This window comes from Colobus angolensis, unplaced genomic scaffold, assembly GCF_000951035.1.
Source record: "Colobus angolensis palliatus isolate OR3802 unplaced genomic scaffold, Cang.pa_1.0 Scaffold50, whole genome shotgun sequence".
Lineage (NCBI taxonomy): Eukaryota > Metazoa > Chordata > Mammalia > Primates > Cercopithecidae > Colobus > Colobus angolensis.
Genome location: NW_012118488.1, coordinates 2588299 through 2614796, shown reverse-complemented (window position 1 = coordinate 2614796; position 26498 = coordinate 2588299). Strand labels below are relative to the sequence as shown.

The following is a 26498-nucleotide window of genomic DNA, read 5'->3' as shown; positions in this document are numbered from 1 at the left end:
GGGTGGGTGGCAGGCATAAAGGTGGAGTGCAGGCCTGCTGAGCATACTTTTTTTCCCCTTGGATTCTTGTTGTTGGGGGAGCAGGAGAAGGGAGACCGCTCTTCCCTGCCTCTCCCTCTCTGGGGCTTGGCCACCTTCGCTCTGTTCTGAGGCCATGGCTGGCTGCCTTCCTTCCTTGGCTGCCTCTGCTTCTCTGGTAGTCACGCTCCACTGAGGCATCCGCCTCCGGGAACCGGGAGAGCAGCGCGCCCGGTCCACCCTCCACCCTTCCTTTCTCTCCCCACCCACCCAACCCCTTTCTTTCTTTTACTTTCAAACCTTTTTTTTTTTTTTTTTGCCACCAGAAACTGCAGCGTTCAAGGCCCGTGGGCTGGATCCTGTGCCCTAGGAGCACCTAGGAAGCCTTGCTCCATCTCCGCCTGCATATCTGGGGCACCAAGAGAGACAGAGCCGTGAGCCAGGCTCGCTTCATTCCTCGTCTTGGGAGAACCGGACCACCTTCCCCAAAAGGCCTTGCCGAGCACAATTGGCCCGGATTAATAAAGAACAGACCTGCCCCAAGCACCCACCCACCCAGTTGCGTGCATTCAATCCCTGCGTTTGTCTCTCGCTCGGTAACGGGCTGAAGAGGATGGGGGGGGTGACAACACGGATCGCCCCGAGGTTATTTTCCCTTGCACTCAATCTCTTCCGCCCCAAATCTCGCCTGCAAGCTGCCTCCAGCCCGCAGGAGTCGGCAGCGGCCCTTGAGCCCCTAGCCCCAATCCACAGGGTTCGGCTAACCCATTCATTATTGATCATATTTTATAAATCCAACGCCACACAATTTTTTCCGTATTACCGGGAGCCGTGGGAAGGCGGCCCGGCCATTGGCGGAGGGGACGTCACGTGGGCGGGGTCACGTGGTCCGGAGAGGAAAAAGGGGGTCCTTTTTGGTGTAAATCTGGACTCTAATTCTGTAATATATCAAGGAATCTCGTAAAACCGACACTAAAACGTCCCTGCCTACAAATCATCCGGCCAAATTATGAGTTCATTGTATTATGCGAATGCTTTATTTTCTAAATATCCAGCCTCAAGTTCGGTTTTCGCTACCGGAGCCTTCCCCGAACAAACTTCTTGTGCGTTTGCTTCCAACCCCCAGCGCCCGGGCTATGGAGCGGGTTCGGGCGCTTCCTTCGCCGCCTCGATGCAGGGCTTGTACCCCGGCGGGGGGGGCATGGCGGGCCAGAGCGCGGCCGGCGTCTACGCGGCCGGCTACGGGCTCGAGCCGAGTTCCTTCAACATGCACTGCGCGCCCTTTGAGCAGAACCTCTCCGGGGTGTGTCCCGGCGACTCCGCCAAGGCGGCGGGCGCCAAGGAGCAGAGGGACTCGGACTTGGCGGCCGAGAGTAACTTCCGGATCTACCCCTGGATGCGAAGCTCAGGTAACGCCGCGCACCGAGCTGTCCCGAGCCCCAGGGACCGGGGCACATTACCCGGAAGGCGCCCCCTTCCCGGCAGGGCGCCCCTTTCCGCGTCCAGAGTGCTCCCCAGCCAGAGGTCGGCCTGGAAGGCTGCACCCACTGGGCCGCGACCCAGCAGGCCGTCCCCGCCCCCATATTTGCTCGGTGCTCTCAGGCTCGCTCTGCTTCCCGGCGGATCTCTCTTCGCCGACACCACGGCGCTGCGAGCCCCCAGCCCGCCCCCACCCTTCCTCTCGGCCTTTTAGCTTTAAATATTTATCAGCAGTGCCGGCACGGGCTGGAGACGAGGCCGTTTGTCTTGCGGAGGAAGGCCGGTGTTTGCAGAGAATAGCTATTAGGGTCTCCCCCCTTCTCCCCCCTTCCCAGCTAAGGCTCTCAGCCCTGGGTGTGTCCCACTGCCCCAGCTCGGATAAGGTATGGGGGAGGGTGCCATAGTGTTAAGCAATTCTCCCCTCCCCCTTCCCTTCCAGCCAACCCCGCTCCCCCATTATTCCCATCAGGACAATTAGAGGTGGGCTCTAGAGGTCTGGCGGGAGGAGAAAAGGACCCAACCGGGGACACAGAGCTAGAGAGGCAGGTGGAGGGAGGGGGCTGAGGCCAAGGGAGATAAGCCTCCTGATCCCAGTGAACTTGGGTGGGGGAGTGGAACAGAAGAGCTAGAAAGGGGCAGAGGCTTCATGGGAGTGCAGCTGGTTTCCTCAGGTGCTCTTCCTAGGGCTCCTAGGAACCCCTAAAGAACTGGCCAAGTTTGGAGGTGTCAATCCAGATAAGTGGCTCTCTTCTTGGGGGAGGGGCTAGGACTCTCTGGAGCCAAATAAAAACTTAGGGAGTGCAGTTCACCCAGCCAGCTGCTACAGGAACCCCAAGAGGCTGAGTTCCATGGAGTCCCTGCCAAGTCTGATCCAGACGTCCTTTTCTGCACTGTTTCAAAGCAGATGAACGTGGGAGCTAGCCCCAAAGTCCAGAAGACCCAAGACTCATGGTCAGAGGCACCCAACCCAGTGATGATCAGGGGCCAGAAGGAGCCCGGCTCTCACACCATCAGTATTGGTGGTTATAGATCCCTTTACCTGCTCCATAGTTTAACTGCCTTTCCAGTTGATTTATCAAAGCCCCACTTTTTCTGCTCACAAGCATTTCAGCTTGGCTTTTATCTAACTTGAAACTAGGGCCCCTAGCCCCTCCTCCCCTGTCTCCTTCCCAGGAGGGCTGACATCAGCACCTCTTTCAGTCTCCTCAGGGTTCTGGGCCTAATGCAGAAGTTCCCCTCTACCCTTCAGCCTCCACCACCCAGATATTCCATGTTCCATCCTATCCCAGACTGCTGTCTCTCCTCTTCCCCTGTGCCTTCCTGGAGGACCAAAGATTGCTTTAGAGAGCTGGGCTGTCTAGGCAAGCAGGCAAGCAGGACAGCCTGGCCCTGGCTGAAGCTTAGCCACTCACTGGAAAATAATCATCAGAGGGTCACTGCTGTCAGACCAACTCTGCTCCAACGAAATCTGCAAATTCTTACCTTCTCATTCCACAACATGCTGGGGATGAGTTGGGGGGACTGGGCCTTTGGGGCCCCTTTGTCTCCTTTTCTTCTTGGGAAATGCTCTCAAGCCAGGCCTGGCACCCCACTCCAGGGTCACTTGCATGGTTCTGTTGGTCTCTACTTGAAAGACGATCAGATCAGCTTTCAAAAGAGGGGGTTTAGGGTCCTTGATCCCAGAGAGTGAAAGGAGGTTTAACCTCCCCTCATCCCACTTGCACCCCTTAGGAGCAGAGGATTTTAAAAGCCAGCAGGTTACTTTCCTGGGTTCAGAAGCTCCAGGCTGAAAAAGACTTCTTGGATGGAAAATAGGAATGTTTGCCTTGAGAAGCCTGTAGAAAATTCTGCAATTAGGGGAAACTGCAGCTGGAGTAAGGGCTGGGGTATGGAAAGCCAGAATTTGGTTTAGTGGGAAAATGGGCTTCTTCACCCTTCGACTTCAGATTACATATAGGGTCTAAAAGAGAGGTGGACACTCTCTTGGCGTATTCTGTATGATTTTATTCACTGATTTTCCTCTAAATACTGTGCACAGGAACCGACCGCAAACGAGGCCGCCAGACCTACACCCGCTACCAGACCCTGGAGCTGGAGAAAGAATTTCACTACAATCGCTACCTGACTCGGCGGCGGCGCATCGAGATCGCGCACGCGCTCTGCCTCACGGAAAGACAGATCAAGATTTGGTTTCAGAACCGGCGCATGAAGTGGAAAAAGGAGAACAAGATCGCTGGTCCCGGGACCACCGGCCAGGACAAGGCTGAAGCAGAGGAGGAAGAGGAAGAGTGAGGGACAGAGAAAGGGCAGAGGAAGAGACCTGAGAAAGGGAGAGGAATAGAAGCCCAGCTCTGGGAGCTGAATCAGGAAATTCAAATCAAATAGGGAAGTTAAAAAAAAAAAACTATTTAAATGAAAGGAGTTTAAAAACATTTTTTAAGGAGAAAGGTGAAATTTTGGTTTTTCAACACTGAAAAAATACTACCTATAGGAAAGTCTGTCAGGTTTGGTTTTTTTGTAAAATATGAGAAGGACATTATCTACCTGTTCTGTAGCTTTCTGGAATTTACCTCCCCTTTTCTATGTTGCTATTGTAAGGTCTTTGTAAAATCTTGCTGTTTTGTAAGCCCTCTTTAATGCTGTCTGTGGACTGTGGGTCTGGACTAACCCTGTGGTTGCCTGCCCTCCTGAGCCTCCGCCTTCCCAGTAGTGGCACCAAGGGGCCTTAGGGAGCCCCAAAACCTACCACTCGCGTGTTCCCCAAGCTCCTGGCTGCTGCTCCTTGCTCCCGATCCCCCGGCCCCGTGCTCCTTTTTACATTCTGTGTGTATCTAAAGGATGGAAAAATAAAACCCAATTAAAAATAAAGAGATGCCCTATTTTCTGTGTCTTCCTAAAGCTGGGAAGGGGTTCAGCGTTAGCGATGAGCAAGCTTCCCAGAGCCCTTTGGCTCTGACTTGTGATACAGGTTCATTTCTGTGCTGAGTTTGTTCTTTTTCTTGGTGGTGCCTCCTGCTCTGGGGGCTGCCAACTAGTGAACCCCGATATTGTACTCATGCATTCCCTTTACACGCTTTTACACACATTGACATACATGTTGCACAGTCACATGTGTTACAGGCTGACATCAGACACGCACTGTCACAGTCACAAACACTCCTATCCATATGTTAACAAATAAACATACAGGCATTCACATAATACCAAATCCACGTCCAGAACATATGCATTCATGTTCCCACACGCTCACAAGTAAACACACATTCACACTTGCAGACACATTGATACCAACGTACGTTCACACACTGGCTTATAAACACAGATTCACATTTGCCCCCAAGTAAACGCATTCAAGAGCCCACATGCTTAGTCACACATGCTCACAAAACAACAAAACAAAAACCTCACAATTTCACAAACGCGCTTCCTCATTCAGACCTGGAAACCAAGCTGCGGGATCTGGATCTGGGCTGCAGCCCAGGCACAAAGACGGAGCTGAAATCCAAGCTGCTAGGCCCCATATGAAGGAATAGTGGAAGGAAAGGGAAAATGAACACCCAAATCCACTCTGGCTTCTTGGGTGGCGTTGGGTAGAGGCCAGGCCCTGGAGTAGAGGCCTCTCAGTCGGCGCAGAGCAGCCTCCAGCTAGGGCGCTCACGGCTTCTTGCTTGCACGGCAAACATTTTCGGCAAGAGCTATTCTTTTATTTTATTTCGATTTATTTTACTTTCCTTTGTCTTAATTTATCTCGTTCTAAATTGACACAGACGACCCAAATAAAACTTTAAAATGGGGGTTGGGGAAGGGAATGAGTCCGGGAGCAAGATCCTGAGCGGCGCGAGTTTACCAGACTGGTGTGGCCGCATCCCGGCCGCTCTCGGAGCTTGGCCGCGCCACGCCCGGGGCTTCCTCCGCGCCTCTCCGCCAGCTCTCCCAGCCGCCGCTAGCAGCCTGGAACCATCTCCGCAGCACATAGAGAGAGGGGGAAAAATACGTGGGGGGAGGTTATTTCGTTTCCTCAATTTGGGCATTGGTAGGTCAACTTGAAAGACGGGTTATTTCAGGGGACCTGAGAAACCCGGGCTGAATTTTTATTTTGTTTTTTGCTTCCAAACAGCCGCTGATTGCAGGACCAAAACTTAGAGGATGGTGTCTATGCAGCTAGATCCGCTGAACTGATTTTTAGCATTTATTCGATTATAAACCCTGGATGGTTTAAATTTAAACAGACTTTGGACAGAAAAAGGGAGGGGGGTTGGTTTTAGGATAATCTGTTGAGTTTGAATTTGTATGTAAAATGCTTCTAAACCTGCAGTTTCCCCCATTAATGACCACGTAACGCCCTGCAGAGTGGATGGGCTGTCAAAGGGAACCTGGACTTGCCTGCAATTGGGAGGGAGAAGCCAGGATCCGGCTTTACCCTCCCCCAGTTTCTGGGTTGCGGAGGCGAGAATCTGACTATCTGCCTTGGCCCCCATCCAGGCCACTTCTCCTCCTGGGGCAAACACTAAGCCCTAGGGGATTTAAGGCCCCCATGTCTGCAATGCTGCAAGCCTCACAGGTGGGGGTCCTGCCATCTACAGGGCTAGCAATGAGGGGGCCAGTTCAGAGGGGGAGAGGGGACACTGAAGCTTTCATTTTGCCCTTATGAAGGTGGCAACTCTAGGCACCGGCTCCTGCTCCTGCCTCACCCCCAAATTGTCTCAGAACAGTCCCTATGGAGAGGATTTGGGGTAGACTTTTACTAGAAGAGGGAGCAGAGCTTCTGTGGAAAATAGGGAGGTTTGGAAAAGAACCCCCTTCCCAGCTGTACGGTTATGGCTTCTCCACTCTGATTCCCTGCCCCCCCAAATCTCACCCCTTCTCAGATTGGGGTTTCCCCAAAAAGAGAGAAGGAGAAGAAAAGAAGATGGCGACTGAGAAAAGGGTTGCTGGTGGAGCAGCCATGAAGAAATGCAATAAATTCCTTGTTGTTTTATGAAAATTTACAACTTTGTGATAGAAGTTTATGAGTGGTTGAATCCAGCGATTGGCCGGCGCCGGTCATGTGGCCGGGCGATCGTGAACATGAACTTTTTATCATTTCCCTGGTGGTTATAATGCAGCATTCTTTTGGACACCACACCTAGGTCGGAGCACTGTCGTCCTTCAGGGCTCCAGCCTCTTGATATTTTTATACTTCAGTATCAGCTCGATAGAGCAAAAGAGAGAGAGGACGAGAGAGGGGGGTGAGGAGAAAAGAGAGAGAGAGCGCGCAAGAGGGAGAGGGAGAGAAGGAGGGGTGGGAATTACACAAAGAGAGAACCAAAAATAATTTTGATTCCTAAGTTAATTTTCTCACTGATCTGGGATTTTAGTCACCATGGAAGGTAAATGGACAATCTGCCCAGGACCGCAGCCCGATACTGTTTTTCAAAGCCAGAACTTACTCCGTTTTCTATGCAAATGTCAGATAAATGAAACACCCTCTCTCCCAAGTCAGAGAAGGGGAAGCAACGGCTCTCACGTTGGGACAATATTATCTGGAAGCTGAAGAAGAAACTGAATACTCCTTCTTTCCTCCCTACCCATTCCTTTCAATCCGGAGGGGGGAAAAAAATCCCAAGGTCTGCAAAGGTAAGGGAGATTCTACAATTTTCTTGTTCTTTTGCATCGCTTTTGTGTGTGTGGGGGGGTGGGGCTTGGGGTTTTCCCCTCCTCCCCCGCTCCAAGATGGGGCTGAACCCCATCTCTGGGCGCTGCAGGGAAAAGCTTCCCAGGAAATTCGGAGGTGGAGAGAGGGGTGGCTGCTTCCTGGAGGGGGAGCCAAGGCAGGGAAAGCGGGAAGAGGAATCAAAAGAGGGCCAGGAGACCAGCTCTAAGTCGCCTTCTTAAGCTTGGAGGAGAGACTCAAGCAAGGGGGCAGCGAAAGAGAGGATGGGGGGATATCTGGACTTCAGTGGCACCTAAAGAAGCCAGTCGTTATGGCCTCCGTGGGCTTGCCCCCTCCCCCTCCTGCCACCCCTCCCTTGTCCCGGCCTCTGGCTATTGCCCCCGCGCAGTTATCTTGCCTGGTGCGGATATCTCTGGGTTCCCAGAAGCATTGGCATGTGGGGCGGTGGCGTTAAGGGACGTCCTGGTCTCTATAGGGCCTGGAATCTCCGCCGAGGCCGGCGAGGGAGAGGAAATGGCTAGAGAAACACAGAAAAGACAATTCACAGAGAAATGTTCACTATCTCCCTTCGGAGACATTTTTGAAATTAAAGGGCTATGGGTGGAGACACCAAAAACGAGGGAGACCCCCCCCACACACACCCACCAGGAAGCCTGCCTGAGAATGCCCAAGTATCTCGCCACTCCCGCAGGAGGGAGCCTCGCTCTGCAGGGAGACAGTTTTGTGGTTTTAATGCGGTAGGTTGCAGCTGTTGGTTTCTGCACGATATTGCTTCTATTACTTGCGTTGTATTGGTATGGGATGTGTGGATTTCGGTGGAGGAAAAAATTGTCATGTGTGTGTCTGATATGATAACATTTCAAACTTTACTGGGTCCAGACATGGTGATTGTGAAGAAGCTGTTAAGTGCATTTTTGTTTTAGGCTTGTAAATAAAAATAAAAAAGAAAGAAATGAAAGAAGAAAATAAAAAGAAAATCCAATTATGGGACCTAGCGGCGTCTAAACTGAAAAGCTAACTGGCACTGAGCTCAGACAGTCCCGTCCCTCGGGTGTCCAATTTTATCCCTCAGTCAGGCCTTCTAGAGGGTGGGGAGGGCAGAGAACCATTGGGCAGGAGACAGAGATTCCTAAAGTAGCTGGTGGGGTGGAAGTAGGTGCCAGCCTTGAGGCAAGTACTTTAAAATGGGGTAAGGGAGTTTCTGGGGAAGCTTCCAGCCAAGAGATAAGTGATGTTGGCTGTGCAGGGCAGGAGAGATTGCGATTTTTAGTTAGGTTTGCACGAACATGTAATTGCTTTTCTCTTTCTTAAGACCAGATGCAGGGCGTTCAGCCTCGGGCCTCTGGTTGTCCCGGAGTTACAGGGTCTGGGGCGTTTTGGAAGTGGGGATATATTTATTATCCCAGTCCTAAGCTAGGAGAGGGACGACGCGGCCACTTGTGGCACGAAAGAGGCAGCTCTGTGGCCCCAGGTAGATGCCCTAGGTTCAGGCCCGGCCTGAGAGCCCGGAGGGACCGCTGGGCTTCGTAGCGAGAGTTCTCCGCCAGCACCCACGGCACTCAGGGCCTATTCTCAAGGGAAAAATTTCCCAAACCCACCCATACTAAAGGTCTTTTTCTCCTGTAGTCTTGGAGGGTTATAAATCCTCCCTTAGACAGTGCGCGGTGACCCAAATTATGCGGTTTGCTGCCATCTACCGTCCGTTCAGAGACAAGCGGCTTAGGCGCCGCAAGCCCCGCGACACTGTCCAGCGGTGCCCCCGACGCCCGGAGACCCGGTCGCGCAGGATTCACGGGATTCGGGGGATTTCGGGCCCACGCCGACTCTCTCAGCTGGATCTTGGTTCCCCGGTGTGGGTTAGAGAAGTCTCTCCTTCACCCATCATCCCCAATTTCCCACTCCCCCAGTCTCCGCCCATCCCAGCCCCAAACCTGGCGGCTGGCAGGGGAAGCGGCTTCCTCTAGGGCATATTTTAAAATGTCTAATTCTGCTTCCAGCGGGCAGGGACCCTGAATCAAAGAGTAGAGGGATCAGAGACAAGACCCCCACCGCCATCCCCACCCCACCCCCACCCCACCAAGGTGCGGGAGAGGATGAGGCAGCTTGAGACATCCGAAGCCAAGTCTGTTCAAGGTTTATTTGGTTTTCTTCTCTGCCAAGGGAGGGGACCCGCAGGGCAGGCGCCGGCCCCGGCAGTTCCACTCGATTGTCAAAAGACAAACCGGGTCTGTGTTCTTCTGGTTGGCTGGTGGGTCTCGCCAGTTCCTTGGTTGGTGGGTTCGTGGTGAAGGAATTGAACGGAGTTTTCTGGAAACTGTTGATGTCTGCAAGTGAGTGTCAATCCCCTCCCCCATTCTCGATCTTTTCAAGCGAAGTGGACCTAAATATGATTTGGGAAAAATTTGGAAGTGGACTGGGGCCAAATCATTAAGGAATCACACCGTCGTAATTTCCGTTCCTGTTGGACCCTTCACACCGGCTTAACTCGACCACCTTCCCAAGAGGGGGTGGCCAGGGCTAGGCTATGCGCCTCTGCTGCAGCGTTTGGATATTGGCCCCTGTCTCATGGGTTACGGATTAGCTTGGACTTTCAAGCCATAGGAGGAAGCTCTGGCAGTTCCTTTAAAGGTGCTGTGGTCCCATTCCTGGGTGGGGGTGGGGTTCCAGGAAATTGCCTGCGGTGCCAGTCAGACCAAGGTGTTTTCAGAGTCTGGCCCAGGGCTAGAGGAGCTGATGAGGTTAAGGTGCCTGGTGGTGCTGGGGACAAACACTGTGGCTGCGGCCCCCACCCGCTTTTGGCGCTTCTGGAGCAGCTCTTTTCAGCTTTTCTGCAGCGAGAGTGACTTTCTGGTGGCTGTATGGCCCGGCTCAGCGAGGTGCTCTATAGGAGGCCCCGAGGGAGCCAGCCCTAGAAGGTCCTTGGCCCCTCGGAGATTGTTTTACTTTTGGACAATCCAAAAGACATGTAGAGAAGTTAAGCTGGTACATGGTACTGAAACACTTCAGGGCCTTTAGGTTGTGCCCTGGGTGAGGGTAGGAAACTGGGAGAGTGGGCTCAGTGCTACTGCTCACTCCCCTTAAAGATCAAAGAGGATGCCGCTCATTTGCATAATGAAAATGAAGTCTTTGTACTTTGATTTGGACGGACCAATTTTAGGGCAAAGTGTCTCATCTAAAGAGCCTCCCTCAACCTATGGGAGTGATCACTCAGTACCCCTGGGAACATTTATTTATGTTCCCCAAACCCAGAGAAACAGAGTCCAGAGTGAGAATTGAGTTGAAATATTTTCATCCCACCCCACCCCAGCCAAAGTTGGGAGTAGTGGGGGAAGGTGCTCATCACCCCCAAAGAGCTGAGGGAGAGGGCCTTATAGCTGAGAGGAAATCAGAAGCCTGGACAACGTCTCAGCACCCCCCACACACACCGCGCGCGCGCGCACACACACACACACACACACACACACACACACACACACAAAGAGGTAAATATCCCTCCTGAGGTTACCTATCAAGAATTTTTCTCCTGAACTGAACACAACTTAGGAAACATTTTCCTGGGAACTAGAATGTGTTAGCTTGCCCACAGGACTGCAGACTAACAGTATAGAAAATTACAATTATAAATCCTGCCTGTGGGGTATCTGTGTAATCCCTCTGTTATGTACTCAAGAATTGGTACACACTTCTATCCATCTCTCTGAACACACACTTCCTCGTTGAGGCAGGGAGAGACACCCCAGACTGGCGGATGGCTGAGCCCGCTGTGTATTTACATATTCCCCCATGGAGACAGACAGAGGGCAGTGGACCGAACCACAGACAGATTCGTAGGGATCTGGCTCCAGAAAGGAGTCGGTCTCTGGCCCGCCCTGCCCGCCTGCTCTTTTTCCCAAACAAACGGATCAGACGAATAAACGCTCATAAATACCTCTGGGCTTAGATAAGAGCGATGAGGCGCTATTTCCTTTCATGCCCGACTCCAGGCGCCCAGGCCCTGCCCGTAGTGGCTCCATCTCCAGACAAGCAACCTGCAGAGGTGAGGTAAATGTGGGGGCTGTGATTCTAAAGATAGGGCAATTATTTTCCTGCTTCTGACACAGGGAAATGCTCCCTTCCTCACGAGATCTTATTTTGTTCAGACTCCACTGAGAAAACCACACTATTTAGTGTTAGGATGGGGACATTGTTGGGCCGGGAGGAGGCACGGAAGGCTGAGGCCCAGGGTTCAGCCTCAGCAGCAGGGAGGGAGGTGCATGCAAGCCCTCTCTCCCACTTTTTCCCCCCTGTTCAAATGGCCCCTAGTCCTCTCTAGAAGCGAGCCCAACCATAGCTAGGTTTGGAATATTTATCCTTCTTCATTATCAGGGGGTTTAAATTTGTTTTCTTAAATGCTTATCAAAAACTCCCATAGAGTCAGGTTAGGAAGTGATTGGAGGGACATCCAGGGATGGCCATTTTGCCATTAAGGTGCAGCCTAGAAGTTGCCCTGAGTTCAGAGAGCCTTGGAGACCATGTTGCAACCAAATAAGTTCCCACCCTTGGTCATCTAAGCTCAGTCCTCTACCACCTTCCCTAGTGTCTTTTACCATCTTCAGTGGGGAGAACTTGGCCAGAAAAAGGAGCCCAAAGGAAGGACAAGGCAGAGGAGGGTCAGCCTGGCCTGACATCTGACTTTGTTCCATGCCCTGGCCCCTTCTTGTCCCCAGGTGTGAAGGTTGTCACCCTTCACTATGTGGCCTGTGGATGCATATTAGAATGTTGGAAATGCTCTGTGGCCCTGTTTCCCAGCCTGGGCTCAATGCTCACTTTCCTTGGATGAAAGAGCCAGAGATATACATTCTCTCACACACCCAAATTTGTAAGGCAGCAAAGCTGATGATATGAACATGGGGTGTGGGAGGGAATTGTAGCGATGCTGAGACACAGACAGAAGGGAGAGGGAATGCTGGCTGATGGCTGGAAGCTGCCTGCTGAGTCCCCAAGAGAACACAAATGCCCTTCTCTCCCTATCAAACTAAAGCAAAAACCAAGTCTTGGGAAAGAATTAATTTCAAAAAGAACAGGCAGCTCCTACAGAGACTTGGAAGAAGAGTGAGGGTGCCTTTCTTCCCAGTGGTCTCTGACTGCCTCAACTATCAGGAGGGTTTGAAGCCCACAACTGGAAGAAGAATGATTTCTTCCTTGTCCCCAGATTTACAGGGACATACTTGATTTCTGAAAATCCTACAGCCCAGGCTATTCTTAAGTCTTTTGGGATTGCAGAGGGTACCGGAGTGAGGGTTGCAGGCAGGATAGGGATCAGACAAATAAAGCCGCCTAGGCTGAGGGATGCTCCTCACTCCATATCGCCAAGTGAGGAGAGGGTTAGTCACTTTCCCCAGTGCCCCTTCCCCTGTCAAGAGTGAGAAGCTGCATACTAGAACCAGGCAGAATGTTTTGGGTAGCCGCCCCCATCGCCACCTTCCAAGAAGCTCCTAGTCTAGCCACAGAGCCAGAAGGGGAAGCTTGGGCTCAGTCCCTCCTGCCAGCTCCTTCTCTTCTGGGTCTTCTAGGCAGTGGGATCTGGCCTGCCCCCTCAGAAAAGAAGGGTTGTGGAGAAGCAGGAACAATAACCCCAGGCTTGGAGGAGAGAGATCAGATCTGATAAACAGGAAGAACGATGTTCAAAACCTGGGGAGGAGGGTGTTTCTTCTTTGCTTGTCTTAGCGGAGAACTCTTCTCACCTTCCACCGACACAAAACCCTAGAAACAAATCTTCTTCTTTAGTTCTCTCTCAAGGAGATTCAGAGACATTTACCCACCCCTCCCTGGAGAGAAGGGGCCCAAGCAACGCAGGGGTTAACTTTTCTGAAAACACAATTAACTTTTTCCAATCCTGCGTGGGGTAGGAGAGAGATATATTTACTTAATCACCCGGGAGTGGGGTAGTCTCAATCTAAACGCTCCCTCCTCCCTCAAAGGCACAGAGCCTGTTTCACAGATCCTACGTAGGTGGAACAGGACGCGCTGTGTTGTTGGGGAGAGAGAGAGAGAAAGGCGAAGGAGAAGGAGGAAAAAAAAGGTTGATAGGTTTGTGCGCGGGTCCCTCGTGCGGGCTGCGCTCCTCCTGGGTGCTATTTGACAATTCCTGCCTCTGCCATTGGTCAGTGTTGGATCAGATGGTTGTATTTCCTTCTGGCCCTCACTGGCACCTCGCCATCCCCCCTCAGCTAAAACCCAATCTCGGATATACTACTAATAGGCGCGGCGCTCGGACTATAAAACACAACAAATCATAAACCCGGCGGAGCAGCAGCGGCCGCGCGCGCCTCCCCTCCCAATGAGTTCCTATTTCGTGAACTCCACCTTCCCCGTCACTCTGGCCAGCGGGCAGGAGTCCTTCCTGGGCCAGCTACCGCTCTACTCGTCGGGCTATGCGGACCCGCTGAGGCATTACCCCGCGCCCTATGGGCCAGGGCCGGGCCAGGACAAGGGCTTTGCCACTTCCTCCTATTACCCGCCGGCGGGCGGTGGCTACGGCCGAGCGGCGCCCTGCGACTACGGGCCGGCGCCGGCCTTCTACCGCGAGAAGGAGTCGGCCTGCGCACTCTCCGGCGCCGAAGAGCCGCCCCCGTTCCACCCCGAGCCGCGGAAGTCGGACTGCGCGCAGGACAAGAGCGTGTTCGGCGAGACAGAAGAGCAGAAGTGCTCTACTCCGGTCTATCCGTGGATGCAGCGGATGAATTCGTGTAACAGTGAGTGAGACTTCCCGTCGCCGTCGCCGTCGCCCTGGCTCCCCTGGGCCCCCACCCCGGGATGCAGAACTAGTGAGCGCCCCCTGCCCCAATCTCCCACAGGGTGTTGGGTGGGCATCTCAGTTAGGAGATAGAAGAAGATTGGGTGCCTGCCCGGGGTCTCTCGCTGTGTCTCCTATTAGGCAGGAGTTACAAAGTTTGCAAAGTCCCAGCCGCACTGGGAGTAATGGGGAGCGAGTGTGCTCTGCTGGGACCCCTGGCCAGAGCCGGGGTTCCAGGACAGGAAAGGGAGCAGGGGCCCGCAGACACGGGCTTGGCTTTACTTTGCGCCCCCAGCCCCCTTCTCCCAGCCCTGGTAGGGTTCCCCAACCAAAGACGGCTCCATTAAAAACGGAGTGCGTCATGCAAGGGGGTAGGAGGTGACGCTGAAGAGGAAGAGTTGAGTCTGACTGGGACTGTGTTTCCCTGAGGGTGGGGGGCTGGGGCAAGATGAGGCACCAGGAAAGGGGTGGTAATCAGAGGAGGGAGGAGGAATAAGGGGAAGGAAGAGAGAGGGAGCAGGCGGAGCGAGAGAGGAAGAAACAGGCGCGGGGTCTCAGGTTGGATTATTTGTTGGCCTTAAGTCCCAACTGATGTCCATTAGCCGGACTCGAAAGTGCGGAGCCGTTAATGTGGACTATGGATCGATCTACGTCATTACGGATTAAGGGCCTGGATTTATCACTGGGTTGGCGGAATGGGGGTGGGGGAGAAAGGTGGATGGAAAGCAAGGGAAAGACAAGATGCAACTAGGAAGAGACACACCTGACCAGCCCCTCCCCCCAGGCTCAGGTGGGAGTTCAAACTGCTCCTCCCCTCCCCCATCTAGACAGACGGCACAGGCCTAGGAGACCAGGAGGGAATCTGGAGGGGGCGCTGGAGGAGTGCGAAAGTGGGGAAGGGAACCGGCAGAGTGGAGGGTATCCCTGTACTGGCTGGAGTCTGTGTTCGAGGGTCGACTAGGGGAGGGGGCCCTGGGCCCGGTGACCCCAGGCCTCAGCATCTCCACTCTGCGTAACAGGTTCCTCCTTTGGGCCCAGTGGCCGGCGAGGCCGCCAGACATACACGCGTTACCAGACGCTGGAGCTGGAGAAGGAATTTCACTACAATCGCTACCTGACGCGGCGGCGGCGCATCGAGATCGCGCACGCCCTGTGCCTGACTGAGCGGCAGATCAAGATATGGTTCCAGAACCGACGCATGAAGTGGAAAAAGGAGAGCAAACTGCTCAGCGCGTCTCAGCTCAGTGCCGAAGAGGAGGAAGAAAAACCGGCCGAGTGAAGGTGCTGGAAAGGGAGGGAGGACGCGAGGGGAAAGACCTGTGGGGAGCCGAGGGCGTCGGAGAGACCCGGGAAGGAAGGCTCTCGGGTGGGGGAGCCAGGAGACCTGCTCTCCAGCGCACGACAGGCGGAGCCCAGCTCTCTCCTCCACGCCCCCGCCCGCACAGCTCCCGGTGGGTGCTCTGAGGCCTCACTACTCAAGCCCACCCAGCACCCCGCGCGCCCTTCCTTCCCGAGGAACTCGCCTCAGCCTGATCAGGCTTCCTGGTGAGAACTGAGGATCGGACTCACTTGATGTTTCCTGGAAGCAGAGCAAAATGCTCTTGTCCCTGTCGCGTCTCATTTTGTCCACGTCCCCCATGCACGGTTCAATGGTAGATTCGCTGTCCCCTCAGCGGAGGCCTTGAAGACTCCCTGATCCCAGACCTGTCGTCTCTCCCACCCCCTCCCCAAAGCCACTGGAAGGAGCACATACTACCTAGAAGTAAGAAGAGGAGCCTCAGAAGAAAACAAAGTTCTATTTTATTAATTTTCTATGTGTTGTGTTTGTAGTCTTGTCTTAGCTCGGGACGTGAAATACTTCGATGATGATAATAATAATAATAATAACAATAATAAAGATGTGAAAACTCGACGCTGGGTCACCTCCGATCCTCCCCTGCCGTTTTTCCCTCTCCCCTCAACCCCCAGCCTCTCCATCTGTCTTGAGCCAGAATTCTTCAGCAAAAGCGAGAGCCCTGGCCCGCTGAAGCGAGCCCTGTTCGACTGGGAAGTTACAGCTGAGATAAAGGCTGGAGCGATCAGTCCTGCCCAGGCCCCAGCGCTGCGTTTCCCTGGTGCTGAGGCTCACAGCCGCCTCTCCCCGTGCAGACTTGAGGGATGGAGAGGGGCTGTTTCCCTCTCATTCTCTAGCCTCTCCTCCTGTGTCCACAGCACTAAGGGAGCCACTGAGGCCCCTAAAGCTCTCTTGCGGAGACGGAGCCATCGAGTCTGGGGGCCTCTGCAGCACTTTTCTGTCGCAGATACCCCTGGCCTTTGGCCCGTCCACATGGCCAGGTTTTTTCGCCAGCCTTGGCTCTGCTCCTGGCCTGTGGCTCCGGAGACTAAAAAATGGGGCTACTGGATATCTCTCGCCCTGTAGCTGAAGGCTCCAGGTGCCCCTTCCCACCTCAAGTAGGAGGTCAGCCTCAAGTAGGAGATCAGCCTCAAGCAGGGGAATGTAAAGCCACCAGCCAGGCACAGGCCGAAGGGCACAACTTTCCCTTGCTCCTTGGAGACCCCAGGGCAGGAGGCCAGGTGATGGGGCATTTAGTGTCATCCTCTCAACCGGGAATGGCCCATTCTCTCTCTGCTTGCACCGGCACCCAGAGGGCAAGTTGCGGCCACTGTTTTCCTTTATTCCTCCGCCCTCTGGCTTCCTTTATTATTTTTAAAGAAAATAATCCCCTCCTAATAGGGGACCAGCTGCGGGCGGTCTCTGGCCGCCCAGGGTGCTCAGCAAAGCATGCGGGTCCTTGGAACCCCTTTTCCGGGAAGGCGGCTGACACCAGGCAAATTCTCAAACTGCCCAGCTGCGAGTGAGGGCCCTGGAGTGGGGCCTCCAAATGCAGTAGCCTAGGACGAGGGGAAGGGGCTCCGCTTTACAAACTCTCAGACAAATGTTACTACTCAAACCCAAGCAGCAGACGCGGTGGCCGCTGCGGTCTTTTCGGCAACTAGGCCACTTAGCCCCAGCTGTGTTCGGCTTCTGGGGTCCCTGTCCTGCTCTGTCACTTCCCACGCCTGGGTTAAGGACCACCAAGGAGGTCAGGAAGGGGATTTCGAACTTCCAAGTGGCCCAGGAGAAGTGAACGCTTCTCTTGCTTGTTTTTCAAACCTCCCGTCCAGTCCTGCCGGCTCGGCCTGGGCGCTGTGGACCGGCAACAGCAGCCCCACCAGGATGCAGGCAGGGCTAAGCTCCCGGGGAAAACCCGTTACAATAACTGTTTTTCACACACAACTTCCAACCCTTCCCCCATTTCCGCCTCCAACTCGGAGACTTGCAAAGCCCGAGAAAGGGAAAAGCAACTCAATCTTTGATCTTCTCATCCAAAGTTAAAATAATAACGACAATGATGATGTAGGGAGAAGGAACCAAATAGAGAGGCTAACCCCACCCACAAGAAAGTGGGTAAAAAGCCCAACCCCTGCTCGAAAAGGCTCAACCCTGTGGCTGAGCCTTGGCCGGGTTTCTTTCTCTCCCGGCGGCTGCAGGGAGCCGGCAGGGAGGCAGCCGCCGCCGCCATGGCGGTCTCCCGCTCGCGCTCCCGTCGATCGCCGGGAGGTGGCGCGCTCTGCTCAGAGGCCAACGCCAACCTTCTCCCTGTTTCTCCCCCTTCTCCTTTTTCCCCCTCTCTCGGAGGCTCGCATTGAATCGGCCCTAACGATTCTCGGATCGTCATTATTTGTAACCATAGAGCATGAATTACCTCTTGAGGTCATCAGCGAGAATTTACGACTGGTCAACAAAAGCACGTGATTCCCTAACGCCCCCCCACCCCCCTTCCAACCCCCCCCATATTTGGCCGCATACATAGCAAAACGAAGTACAGTGCATCGCTATAATTCATTAATACATCATAAATCGTGAAGCACAGGGTTATAACGACCACGATCCACAAATCAAGCCCTCCAAAATCACCCAAATGAGCTCGTACTTTGTAAACTCCTTCTCGGGGCGTTATCCAAATGGCCCGGACTATCAGTTGCTAAATTATGGCAGTGGCAGCTCTCTGAGCGGCTCTTACAGGGATCCCGCTGCCATGCACACCGGCTCTTACGGCTACAATTACAATGGGATGGACCTCAGCGTCAACCGCTCCTCGGCCTCCTCCAGCCACTTTGGGGCGGTGGGCGAGAGCTCGCGCGCCTTCCCCGCGCCCGCCCAGGAGCCCCGCTTCAGGCAAGCGGCTTCGAGCTGCTCCCTGTCCTCGCCTGAGTCCCTGCCCTGCACCAACGGCGACAGCCACGGCGCCAAGCCCTCTGCTTCGTCCCCCTCCGACCAGGCGACCTCAGCCAGTTCCAGCGCCAATTTCACCGAAATAGACGAGGCCAGTGCGTCCTCGGAGCCTGAGGAAGCGGCGAGCCAGCTAAGCAGCCCCAGCCTAGCTCGGGCGCAGCCAGAGCCCATGGCCACCTCCACAGCCGCGCCCGAGGGGCAGACTCCGCAGATATTCCCCTGGATGAGGAAGCTTCACATCAGCCATGGTAATTCTCTCTCTCTTTTTTGTATTCTCAGCTTTCCTTCTCTGCGTTTTGGGGTGGGATGGGGGAACAAGGAGAGCTTGGCTTTACCCTAAATATAGATTCATTTTTCCAAGGGGGAGAAGTCTCTAAGAGGGGCCTCATAGCTTGGTAGACAGAGCCAAACAGGGTCTCTCTGTTAGAGGGGGTATTTTTAATAATTTGTTTCAGCTTCGGCTTAGGTTTTTATTAGCGCAGCTGTACCAGCTTTAGAATAAAGGATGGGGTTCATGTATTGTGGGGAAGGGTCCTCCTTACCCCTGAAATTTTGAGACTGCCGCTAGCAAAGAAGGGGTGAGCAGTAAAAGGAGCTTTCCAGGGCAAAAGTGCAACCGCTCTCCTCCCTCCCGGGGCGAGCGGCCGCCTGAGCCCAGCCAAGGGTGAGGCACTAGGAGCGAGCAAAAGACAAAGCCGGGCGCACTGGCTGCCGGCAGAAGTGGGGGATGCAGGAGAAAGGGGTGCAGAAATCGAGCTTGAATGTGGGCATCTGGAGTAGAGAGGATTGGAGCTGTGGTGAGCTGGGTGCCGGGACGCCTGGGTCCTGCTCCCCCGCCCCCTCCCACCCAGTGCCCCCTCCCTTAACCGGAATAACGTTGCCTTGCGGCTTTCCTCTGTCTGCTCCAGATATGACCGGGCCGGACGGGAAAAGGGCCCGGACCGCGTATACCCGCTACCAGACCCTGGAGCTGGAAAAGGAGTTCCACTTCAACCGCTACCTGACCCGGCGACGGCGCATCGAGATCGCCCACGCACTCTGCCTGTCCGAGCGCCAGATCAAGATCTGGTTCCAGAACCGGCGCATGAAGTGGAAGAAGGACAACAAACTGAAAAGTATGAGCCTGGCTACAGCCGGCAGCGCCTTCCAGCCCTGAGCCCGCCCAGAGGAGCCCAGCGGCCCAAGAGCCCATGTCACCCCCAGCCCTGGCCCCTCCAATCCTCCCCGCGCTGCCGCCGCCCGCTGGGGACCGGTTCCCACAAGCCTGCCTCGCCCCGGCCTTGTGTTACGATATTTCGTTTGGTCTTAGGTCTTCCTGTGGCTCCCTCTCTCCTGGACTGGTTATCTTGTTATTATTGTTAATAATAATAATTATTATTTTCCTTCCATGCTCCCAACTCCCTTCTGCTTGCCCCAAATCCGCCAGCGTTTCTGAATGTTTGTGTCTGTGATTGCAGTCCTTCCCCCAGGAAAAAAAAAAAAAGAAAAGAAATTCGCATGTTTAATGTGAACTCTCCCCTCCCCATCTGTGTTCTAACTTATTTATAAAAAGATGATCGCTGTATTTTGAGTTTCAGCTGGAAACTTCTGTAAGGGGCAGCAGTTGAGGTGGGGTAGTGCCGCAGTGGGGCCAAGCTGAGCTGGCCTCGGAGATGGAGTCTCTTTTCATTGTCCTCTTCCTCTCTCCCCACTCCCCAGGCCCAAGTCTCCTAGGGGCTTGGTCCTAGGGTGGGAAGGGACTAGGGAGGACCAAAGGGATAATATTGAGAAGAGAGAAAGAAGATAGTGAGATTTAAGTTCCTGCTGCCTGGGTAGGCCCCGCAAGGCCTGGTCTGGGAGTATACGGAAACAAAAATGATCCTCAGTGCAAAATGTCTTGTGTATTTCTCTGTGAATCCGTGGGTCCGGCTAGAGGGCCCAAAGCTTGTAAATATGAGGATAGTCTGGGTCAGACCCATCTCTCCTTTACCTATTTTGCTTCCAAGACCATTTGTAGTGAGTGAGTGGATGCTGTGCTACGTGTGAAATCTGTCTTTGCGGGGCCTGTCTCAGTGATTCGCTTTTGGTATTTGTTTGTAGCTTTCCTGGAAGTCAAATAAATGTTTCCCCCACTCCATTGCCCTTCCACTTGTCTTTTCTCTGAGGGGTCTGCCTCTTCCATCCCAGGCACACCCTGCACCATTCTCAATAGATCTGGGGTGCAGGGAAGAAAAAGTAGGCTGCTCCCCAACAGCTCTTCTCAGCCATGTAAGTCCCTGGCTTGGTCAACAGTGCTTGGGCTAGAGAACAGACCTTCGTGCCTGGGGAACTCCAAGGCCCAGAAACCCCATGTGGGGCTGGGGCAGGGGAAAGGCTGAACTAGACTCTATCCTGGTCTTCCATTAGCTGGCCAAGGAAGCCTCTGGAAAACTCTTCTGGGAAAGTAATTTGGGCCTAAGTCCTCAGCAGGAGGCTCCTAGCCTTTTGGGAGTGGTAGAGGCCTGCCCAGCCCCCTGTCTCCTACTCCAAGTCCCAATTCAGCTCTGCCACCAACTAAAGCAAAAAAAAAAAAAAAAAAAAAAAAATCAGTTGAATTTCGAAGGATTTCACTCATCCTCAGCCTTCCCTACCCTTCTCAAGGGCTCCTTCTCTCCAAGGGTCCAACTGATCTTCCCTCTTGATTAGGAGTTAGGGTCCTTTCAGAAAGACCCCTGGTTCCCCCTTCAGCCTGGCCCAGGGCCAGGGCCCAGTCCACCTCCATCCAAGTCAGCCTCCACCCTGATTGCAAGAGTCAAGTCTGGACACTTACCCGGTCAATCCCTTCCAGCTTGGCCCAACTTCTTAGTGGACTTGGGGGGAGGGGGAGCTGGTGAGGAGGCAGCCGAGGGTCGTGGAGGCTCTACTTGGCCCTCCTTTCCCTTCACCCCTTGACTTTGTCCCCCTTTGTCGATAGCAAACTATCCCAAAAGTCGCTATGACATTTAGATGTCAAATGGATAGGGGTTTTATCTCGAAGTTAGATCGTAAAAATCGCCGAGAAGTCAGACAGATACCCCTCACTGGCTCGAGAAAGTCACGTGAGGTCCATAAAGTTAGTTTTATGGTTTTGGGGAGTTGACACCGCGCAGTATATTTCACATTCTCCAGAATGTTAAGTGACACTTTAACTGCTTGCTGTGATGGGGAAGGGGGCAGAAGTAGGTGAGCACTCTCCCAGCCTGGAGCAGCCGGACCAGCCCAGAAGGCAGCAGCGGCCCAGGCCAGCATTCCCACAGTAAGTCGCTTTCAGCTTTCGCTTTTACCCCTTACAATTCTGGGACTTGGGACTGGAGGAAGAAAACTTGTTTCCAGCTGGGGCTGTGGGGTGATGTAGGGGAAATTTAGCCTGTTTTATGAACCCAGTTCTAAGGGACTGTGTGCCTGAAATGAGTGCTCTCAGTTTCATAAGGCCTCATGGGTCGGGGGTGCCTGATTTTTACTAGCAGGAGTGTCTGACTTTGTGGGGAAAAGGGTTTGTGTGGGGGATCTATGCTCCCTCAGTGCCAGTGGAAATTTAGGGACCAAGAAAGAGGGGTGTGTATTGCTGAAAGAAGGGGCCATTGTGGGGGGCCACTTCACTGCTGGATATCTTCAGATAGCTATCTCTCCACCCTCAGTAAAGAAACTTTATGACGTTCATTTGTCAGGGGTGTGCGGGGGTGGGGGGGGTGCACCTCTGGGCACTTTTATCCGGATACATGTGAGCTGAGAAAAAGCACCGGGTAGGTGGCTGCTGTGGGCTGCCTTGCTCTGGGGTGCTCGCTGGCTTTCAGATCTTTGAAGCTGGGGTCCCTCCGGTTATCTTTGGCTTCATCAGGCTTCTCTGGGATGGGGAGCACAGCGCTGCTTTTGCTTCCACCTTCAGCCTGTTGGTCTCAAGCTAATCTTTCTTCTTGGCTCAAAGTGATCCTGAAGTCAGACTAGGGAGCAGACAGAGTGGGCAATCCCCCCAGTTCAAAACCTAATTCCTGAACCAGGAATGGGGGAAGGGAAGAGCTTCTTCTCTTGTCTAGAGGTGTTAGGTGTTTAAGTAGAATTCTGGCACACCCTCCATAAATAAAATTAGCTCAAGAATACAAATCCCTCAACTGTCAGGAGGAAATAGATTCAGGAGCTGGAAGAGAAAATAGGAAAGGTGCTCTTTTTCCCTCTTCTCTTCCAGGCACACCCTCAAAGGCCCCTTTGTTTTGTGGCACCATAAACCAGAGAGACTTCAGGATTTGATCCCCAGGGGTTCTGTTATATTCTAGGGAAAAGTCACCCTTCTAAAAGTCAGAGGCCTCTTCCCCACCAAATTGACCCCCTTCCAATTTAAGACCCATGGGGCTAACTACCCTGTCACTCCTGCTTTCACCAGCCTGCCATCCCTTGATTCACCTCACCAACTGCCATAGGTAGTTTCTGGGATTGGATATGTGGCACCTCAAGGGGCTTCTGATCTTTGGGACAAGGATGGGGTCATAAGACTCCCTTTTTCCCATTAAGGGACATTGGAATTCTCCCCCTCTCCTCTTTCTCCTGAAGCCACTCTCTATTCCCTGAGCCCTCTATCCACTGCCCAAGCCTGACTTACAGGAGATCCTTAACAGGCTTTAAGAGCAGAGTCACCCTCGTTTGAAGACACATCATCCCAAGAATGATGAGGGCATTTGTATCCCTTAGAAAGGAGACACAGGTCAACTCCCAAAGGATCCCCAGAACCATTGAAAATATAAAGAAGTGCCAGAGGCACAGCTTCCACAATCTTCCACTGTACAAGGCAATGGAGTTGACAGACATGCAGAGAAAGAGTTCCGCAAGGGAGAGTCTGACCTGGGTCTCCAGGGGAACCCCATTCCTACTGTGCCCCTGGCTTCACTCTAATACACTTCCCTTTCTTAAAGCCCTCCTGGAAGCTAGAATCCCAGATAGCAAGGCCTGCTGCTGAAAAATTGTTTCTTCGCCCCCTCTCATGTCAGTTCTGCAGGCTCTGACATCTACTAAGCATATCTGGTTGGATTTTGCAGGATGGCAAAGAGCAACTTGGGGTGCCCACTTCCACCTCAGTGACCAAATCCTTAAAGGGTCTCCTCCAGCTCTAAGCAGGTCCTGGAGAAGACGCCTAGGCTGGGCTTTCCGTTTCTCCACTTCAGGCTCTCTAAGCTGGACCCCAGTCTGGTCTGAACCCCAACCAGGACAAGTTGGGGGAGGCAATGAGAGGTGTGAAGGGATTTCTGGTGCCAAGAACTCTCTCCTCTGCCCCAGACCTCTGTCATCTCCTCCTGCCCTCCTCAGGCTATCTCCCTCTAAGAGAGCAGCTCTACTCTCTCCAGAGCTTTGCTCTCCCTCCTCTCCCACCCGCTTTTTCTCTCTGCCAGTCCAGGCTTCAGCCTCTTGAGCTACAAGCCAGGCCGATACCCTCTGGCCAAATCTTCAACCTGGGGCAGGCCCCAGGAGGTGACAGCTGGAGATTAAGGCTGCAGTTTCTCTTTTCCCTCTGAGGCCAGCCTGGCCACCACTCAGTGGACAATTCAATTTTGATTTTTTTTTGTTTTGTTTTATTTGGTTATTTGTTTTGTTTCTCTGAGGCCAATGGGTGGGAGGAAGTATAAAGAAGTGTAAACAGGAAAGCCAGCCGGGCCTGGAGTTCCAATTGCCCATATTTCATCGGCTTCCTCTCCATAACTGTGGCAGGGACACTTAACCCTTCCCTGGCTGTGAGAAGTTATTCTCTGAGGGCTGGTGAGCAGAATGGGAATATCCAAGAGGAAGCTCCTTTCCTTGCCTGGTTCCTTTATCCCTGGCATTTGCATACCAAGGATTCAGAGCAATGGAGAAGACAGAAGCTCAGCACAACCCCCAAAACTCAGTCCCTTCCCAGGACTAGTCTCCCCAGCATGGACTTCTCAGCTTGGGGGACCAACCTGGTCAATCTTGGAAGACAGGGCTAGCAAGAATGAGCTCCCCTCTTTTAAGGGAGGGGATACTGGTAACCCTCCCCATTTTTGGAGTTTCTCAGAGTAATCAGATTTTGAGGCTGAGATCTACCCACAGTGAGATTTATCGATCGCTGCAGCACGGTTACACATCCATATTAATTAACACCGCCTGGAAACCGAGCTGTTTGGGGAGGGGAAGGGAGAAATGGGGGTTCCTGAAGCAGAATGGATATTTCTCCCTAAGTGACTCTGAGGTTGAGATTGGAGGACCCTCTCCACATGAATCCTGTGGCCCTCCCCAGGCTTGAGGCCCCTGGAGTTCTCAGCAAGGGCGAGAATGACTTAGTCTCTACAGTCAGCTTCACACACAAGTCTCCTGGTGGTGATGGTTGTGGGTGCGGGGGAGGAGTGGATTAAATACCCCTCAGGTCGTTCCTGCAGGCCCCACCCCACTCTTCCTTGTCTCTGGTGGGTTTCCCCAGCCCTCTAAAGGTCTGTCTCCAGCAGAGGTTAACACATCCTTTCTAGAGGGGTTAACCTCCCCCTCTTCACCTTCCTTTCAACTTCTCAAAGGTAGAGGCTTATGATGGTTTTTGACTTTGGTTTGTTTTATTTTGCTTTAGCGTCCCGTTGTTGTTGGTAGTGATGGTCTTATGGCCTTCTCCTTTCTCCTACCCCTCCCTCCAAAAAGTGATTAAAATCTGTTAGAGGATTTAATTAAGAGAGTTAAATGAAAAGGAAGGAGGCGCAAATGAGTTGGGGGAAAAAACCCACACCAAAGCTATTCTCAACGATTAAATCGCCATTTTAACAATATAATGGAGTTTGCATCCTGAAAGGGGAAATCAACGCTCATATCTCATCAATAATTCATAGAGTCCGGGATCATGGAGAGGTCAGCAGACGGGGGCAGCAGCGCCGGCCTACGTGGGGCTCCGAGCCGCTGCAGCATACATTACGCGCCGCCGGCCACACCGCCGCAGTCACCTCCACCGCTGCAGACCTGGGGTGGGGGCACGCCGGCAGGTTTAGGAGGATCTTTTCGTTCTTTCTTTTGGCGAATTTACTGATTGCAGGCTCCAAGAGGAAGAGGGGAAATTTGGGAGCCTGGAGACGATTGGACTTCCGACAATTCGGGAACCTGTCGGATCCCAAAAAGCACCTTTTCCCCAACTTCTAACGTTTCTCTTCCCTCCTTTTTCCTTTTCTCGGTGATTTAGGCGTCTCCTCTTTTGTCTCTTCTCCCCCTAAAGTTCCTCTTGGAGAGAAAAATGCACTCTCTGCAGTATCCTCTAGCTTCTCCTCCCTGGAAACGGTTCCCAGGCTGCAAGGCCGCCCTCTGGCCTGCCTCTCCCCGAGTGGATCCGGGCTGAGCCTTGCGGCTTCGGAGCACAGAGGCTGATTTTGGTCGCAGCGATCCCTGACCTCGGAGCCCAGTGGGTTAGGGCTGAATGCATCCAGGGAGGAAAGGTACCTCGCAGGCCCCAGACCATTTTGCCCTACCAAAAGATGACCCAGGACAGTTGGAAAGGTGGGGAGTCAGCATGGAAAGACACACTTAGGGGAGAAGTGGAGGGAAAGTGCCAACCTGTGTGGGGCGTCGCCTCTTGGGGGATTTGGAGGCATCACGGAGGATACCCTATTTCGGGGCTTCTGCAGGCTTGTCCTTAGGTGCGTGCATCTCTAATTCGTTTTCTTTTCTGTTTTCTGAATCCCAAAGGATCCTAAGGAAGGAGAAAGGAAATCCTTCCCAGTGAGAGGTGGCGGTCTGGGAGGCGATATTTGGGCTGAGGGGAAACCGAAAGCGCGCGGGTTGTCCGCACGGCCGCTGCTTTGGACTAGAGGCAGAGGCTGTAACATCCCGGAGCTGCCAGTAGAGTCCGCCTTAGACCAAGTTCACAGCCAGGCTGGGGCCTCCGAGGCGCCAGCGAACGGCCGCGCAAGGTGGCCCCGGGCCCCGCATTGTTGGGACACTGAGCTCTCCCTCCAGCTCTGTGAGCACAGTGGCCCCCTCTGCTCCCGAGGAGCCCCTAATCCAAGCTCTTTCCACCCTTCACCCCAAAAATGCCCTTCTCCAGGTCAGCCCATTCTACTGCTCGCCATAGGTCTCCTCCTCCAGCAACCTCGGCCCCACTCGGGGGTCAAAAATGAAGAAGGGTGAGTGGTCAAAAGCCCTTCCAGGCATCCCAATAGAAGAGACCGTTGAAAATGCGTGAAGTGGGTTCCGCGTCTTTTTCCAAGGAGTTATTTAATAGTCAAAAGACTCATCTTGCCCAGGTCTAAGGCCCTGGGGGAGTGGGGACATTGGCGAAAGGGGGAGGGGTAAGGAAAGCGTTTTGCCCTGGGGTTTCTGCGGCCGAC

At 53.5% G+C, this 26498-nt stretch overlaps 4 protein-coding genes and 1 long non-coding RNA gene across 7 annotated transcripts in view; 4 read left to right on the top strand and 1 right to left on the bottom strand.

The window, feature by feature from the left end:
* Nucleotides 1–920: 920 nt before the first annotated feature.
* Nucleotides 921–4365, top strand: HOXB7 (homeobox B7). Its single transcript, XM_011959879.1, has 2 exons — nt 921–1427; nt 3536–4365. The coding sequence occupies exons 1-2, from the start codon at nt 1028–1030 to the stop codon at nt 3787–3789; spliced, it is 654 nt and encodes a 217-aa protein (XP_011815269.1). The 5' UTR covers nt 921–1027; the 3' UTR covers nt 3790–4365.
* Nucleotides 4366–6594: 2229 nt separating this feature from the next.
* HOXB6 (homeobox B6) lies at nt 6595–15851 on the top strand. Of its 2 annotated transcripts, XM_011959876.1 has the most exons (4): nt 6615–6725; nt 6976–7113; nt 13392–13884; nt 14945–15851. In XM_011959876.1, the coding sequence occupies exons 3-4, from the start codon at nt 13470–13472 to the stop codon at nt 15202–15204; spliced, it is 675 nt and encodes a 224-aa protein (XP_011815266.1). In that variant the 5' UTR covers nt 6615–6725; nt 6976–7113; nt 13392–13469; the 3' UTR covers nt 15205–15851. The 2 variants fall into 2 exon arrangements, with proteins under 2 accessions (XP_011815264.1, XP_011815266.1); XM_011959874.1 differs by having other exon boundaries at nt 6595–7113; nt 13360–13884.
* Nucleotides 9264–21213, bottom strand: LOC105524570. 2 transcript variants are annotated; one of them, XR_001003784.1, is made up of 4 exons: nt 20990–21213; nt 11077–11178; nt 9940–10177; nt 9264–9530 (listed from the first exon to the last, which is right to left on the bottom strand). It is a non-coding gene; the product is annotated as an uncharacterized LOC105524570 (long non-coding RNA). The 2 variants fall into 2 exon arrangements; XR_001003785.1 differs by lacking the exons at nt 9940–10177; nt 20990–21213 and adding an exon at nt 15495–15660 and having other exon boundaries at nt 11079–11178.
* Nucleotides 17592–20317, top strand: HOXB5 (homeobox B5). Its single transcript, XM_011959877.1, has 2 exons — nt 17592–18449; nt 19110–20317. The coding sequence occupies exons 1-2, from the start codon at nt 17888–17890 to the stop codon at nt 19355–19357; spliced, it is 810 nt and encodes a 269-aa protein (XP_011815267.1). The 5' UTR covers nt 17592–17887; the 3' UTR covers nt 19358–20317.
* Nucleotides 21214–21349: 136 nt separating the features above from the next.
* HOXB3 (homeobox B3) overlaps nt 21350–26498 on the top strand; it is a 41514-nt gene continuing 36365 nt past the window's right edge. The window contains exon 1 of the mRNA XM_011960015.1: nt 21350–21454. Within this exon, the coding sequence (XP_011815405.1) occupies nt 21360–21454 (95 nt within the window). The 5' untranslated portion in view covers nt 21350–21359. The remainder of the gene's footprint in view (nt 21455–26498) is intronic.

Excerpts from the sequence above, each read along its gene's own strand:
- HOXB6 (XM_011959874.1), top strand. The coding sequence starts at position 13,470 with ATGAGTTCCTATTTCGTGAACTCCACCTTCCCCGTCACTCTGGCCAGC. Across the intron at positions 13,885-14,944 it reads GCGGATGAATTCGTGTAACA|GTTCCTCCTTTGGGCCCAGT; the intron begins GTGAGTGAGACT and ends TCTGCGTAACAG.
- HOXB7 (XM_011959879.1), top strand. The coding sequence starts at position 1,028 with ATGAGTTCATTGTATTATGCGAATGCTTTATTTTCTAAATATCCAGCC. Across the intron at positions 1,428-3,535 it reads CCCCTGGATGCGAAGCTCAG|GAACCGACCGCAAACGAGGC; the intron begins GTAACGCCGCGC and ends TACTGTGCACAG.
- HOXB5 (XM_011959877.1), top strand. The coding sequence starts at position 17,888 with ATGAGCTCGTACTTTGTAAACTCCTTCTCGGGGCGTTATCCAAATGGC. Across the intron at positions 18,450-19,109 it reads GAAGCTTCACATCAGCCATG|ATATGACCGGGCCGGACGGG; the intron begins GTAATTCTCTCT and ends TGTCTGCTCCAG.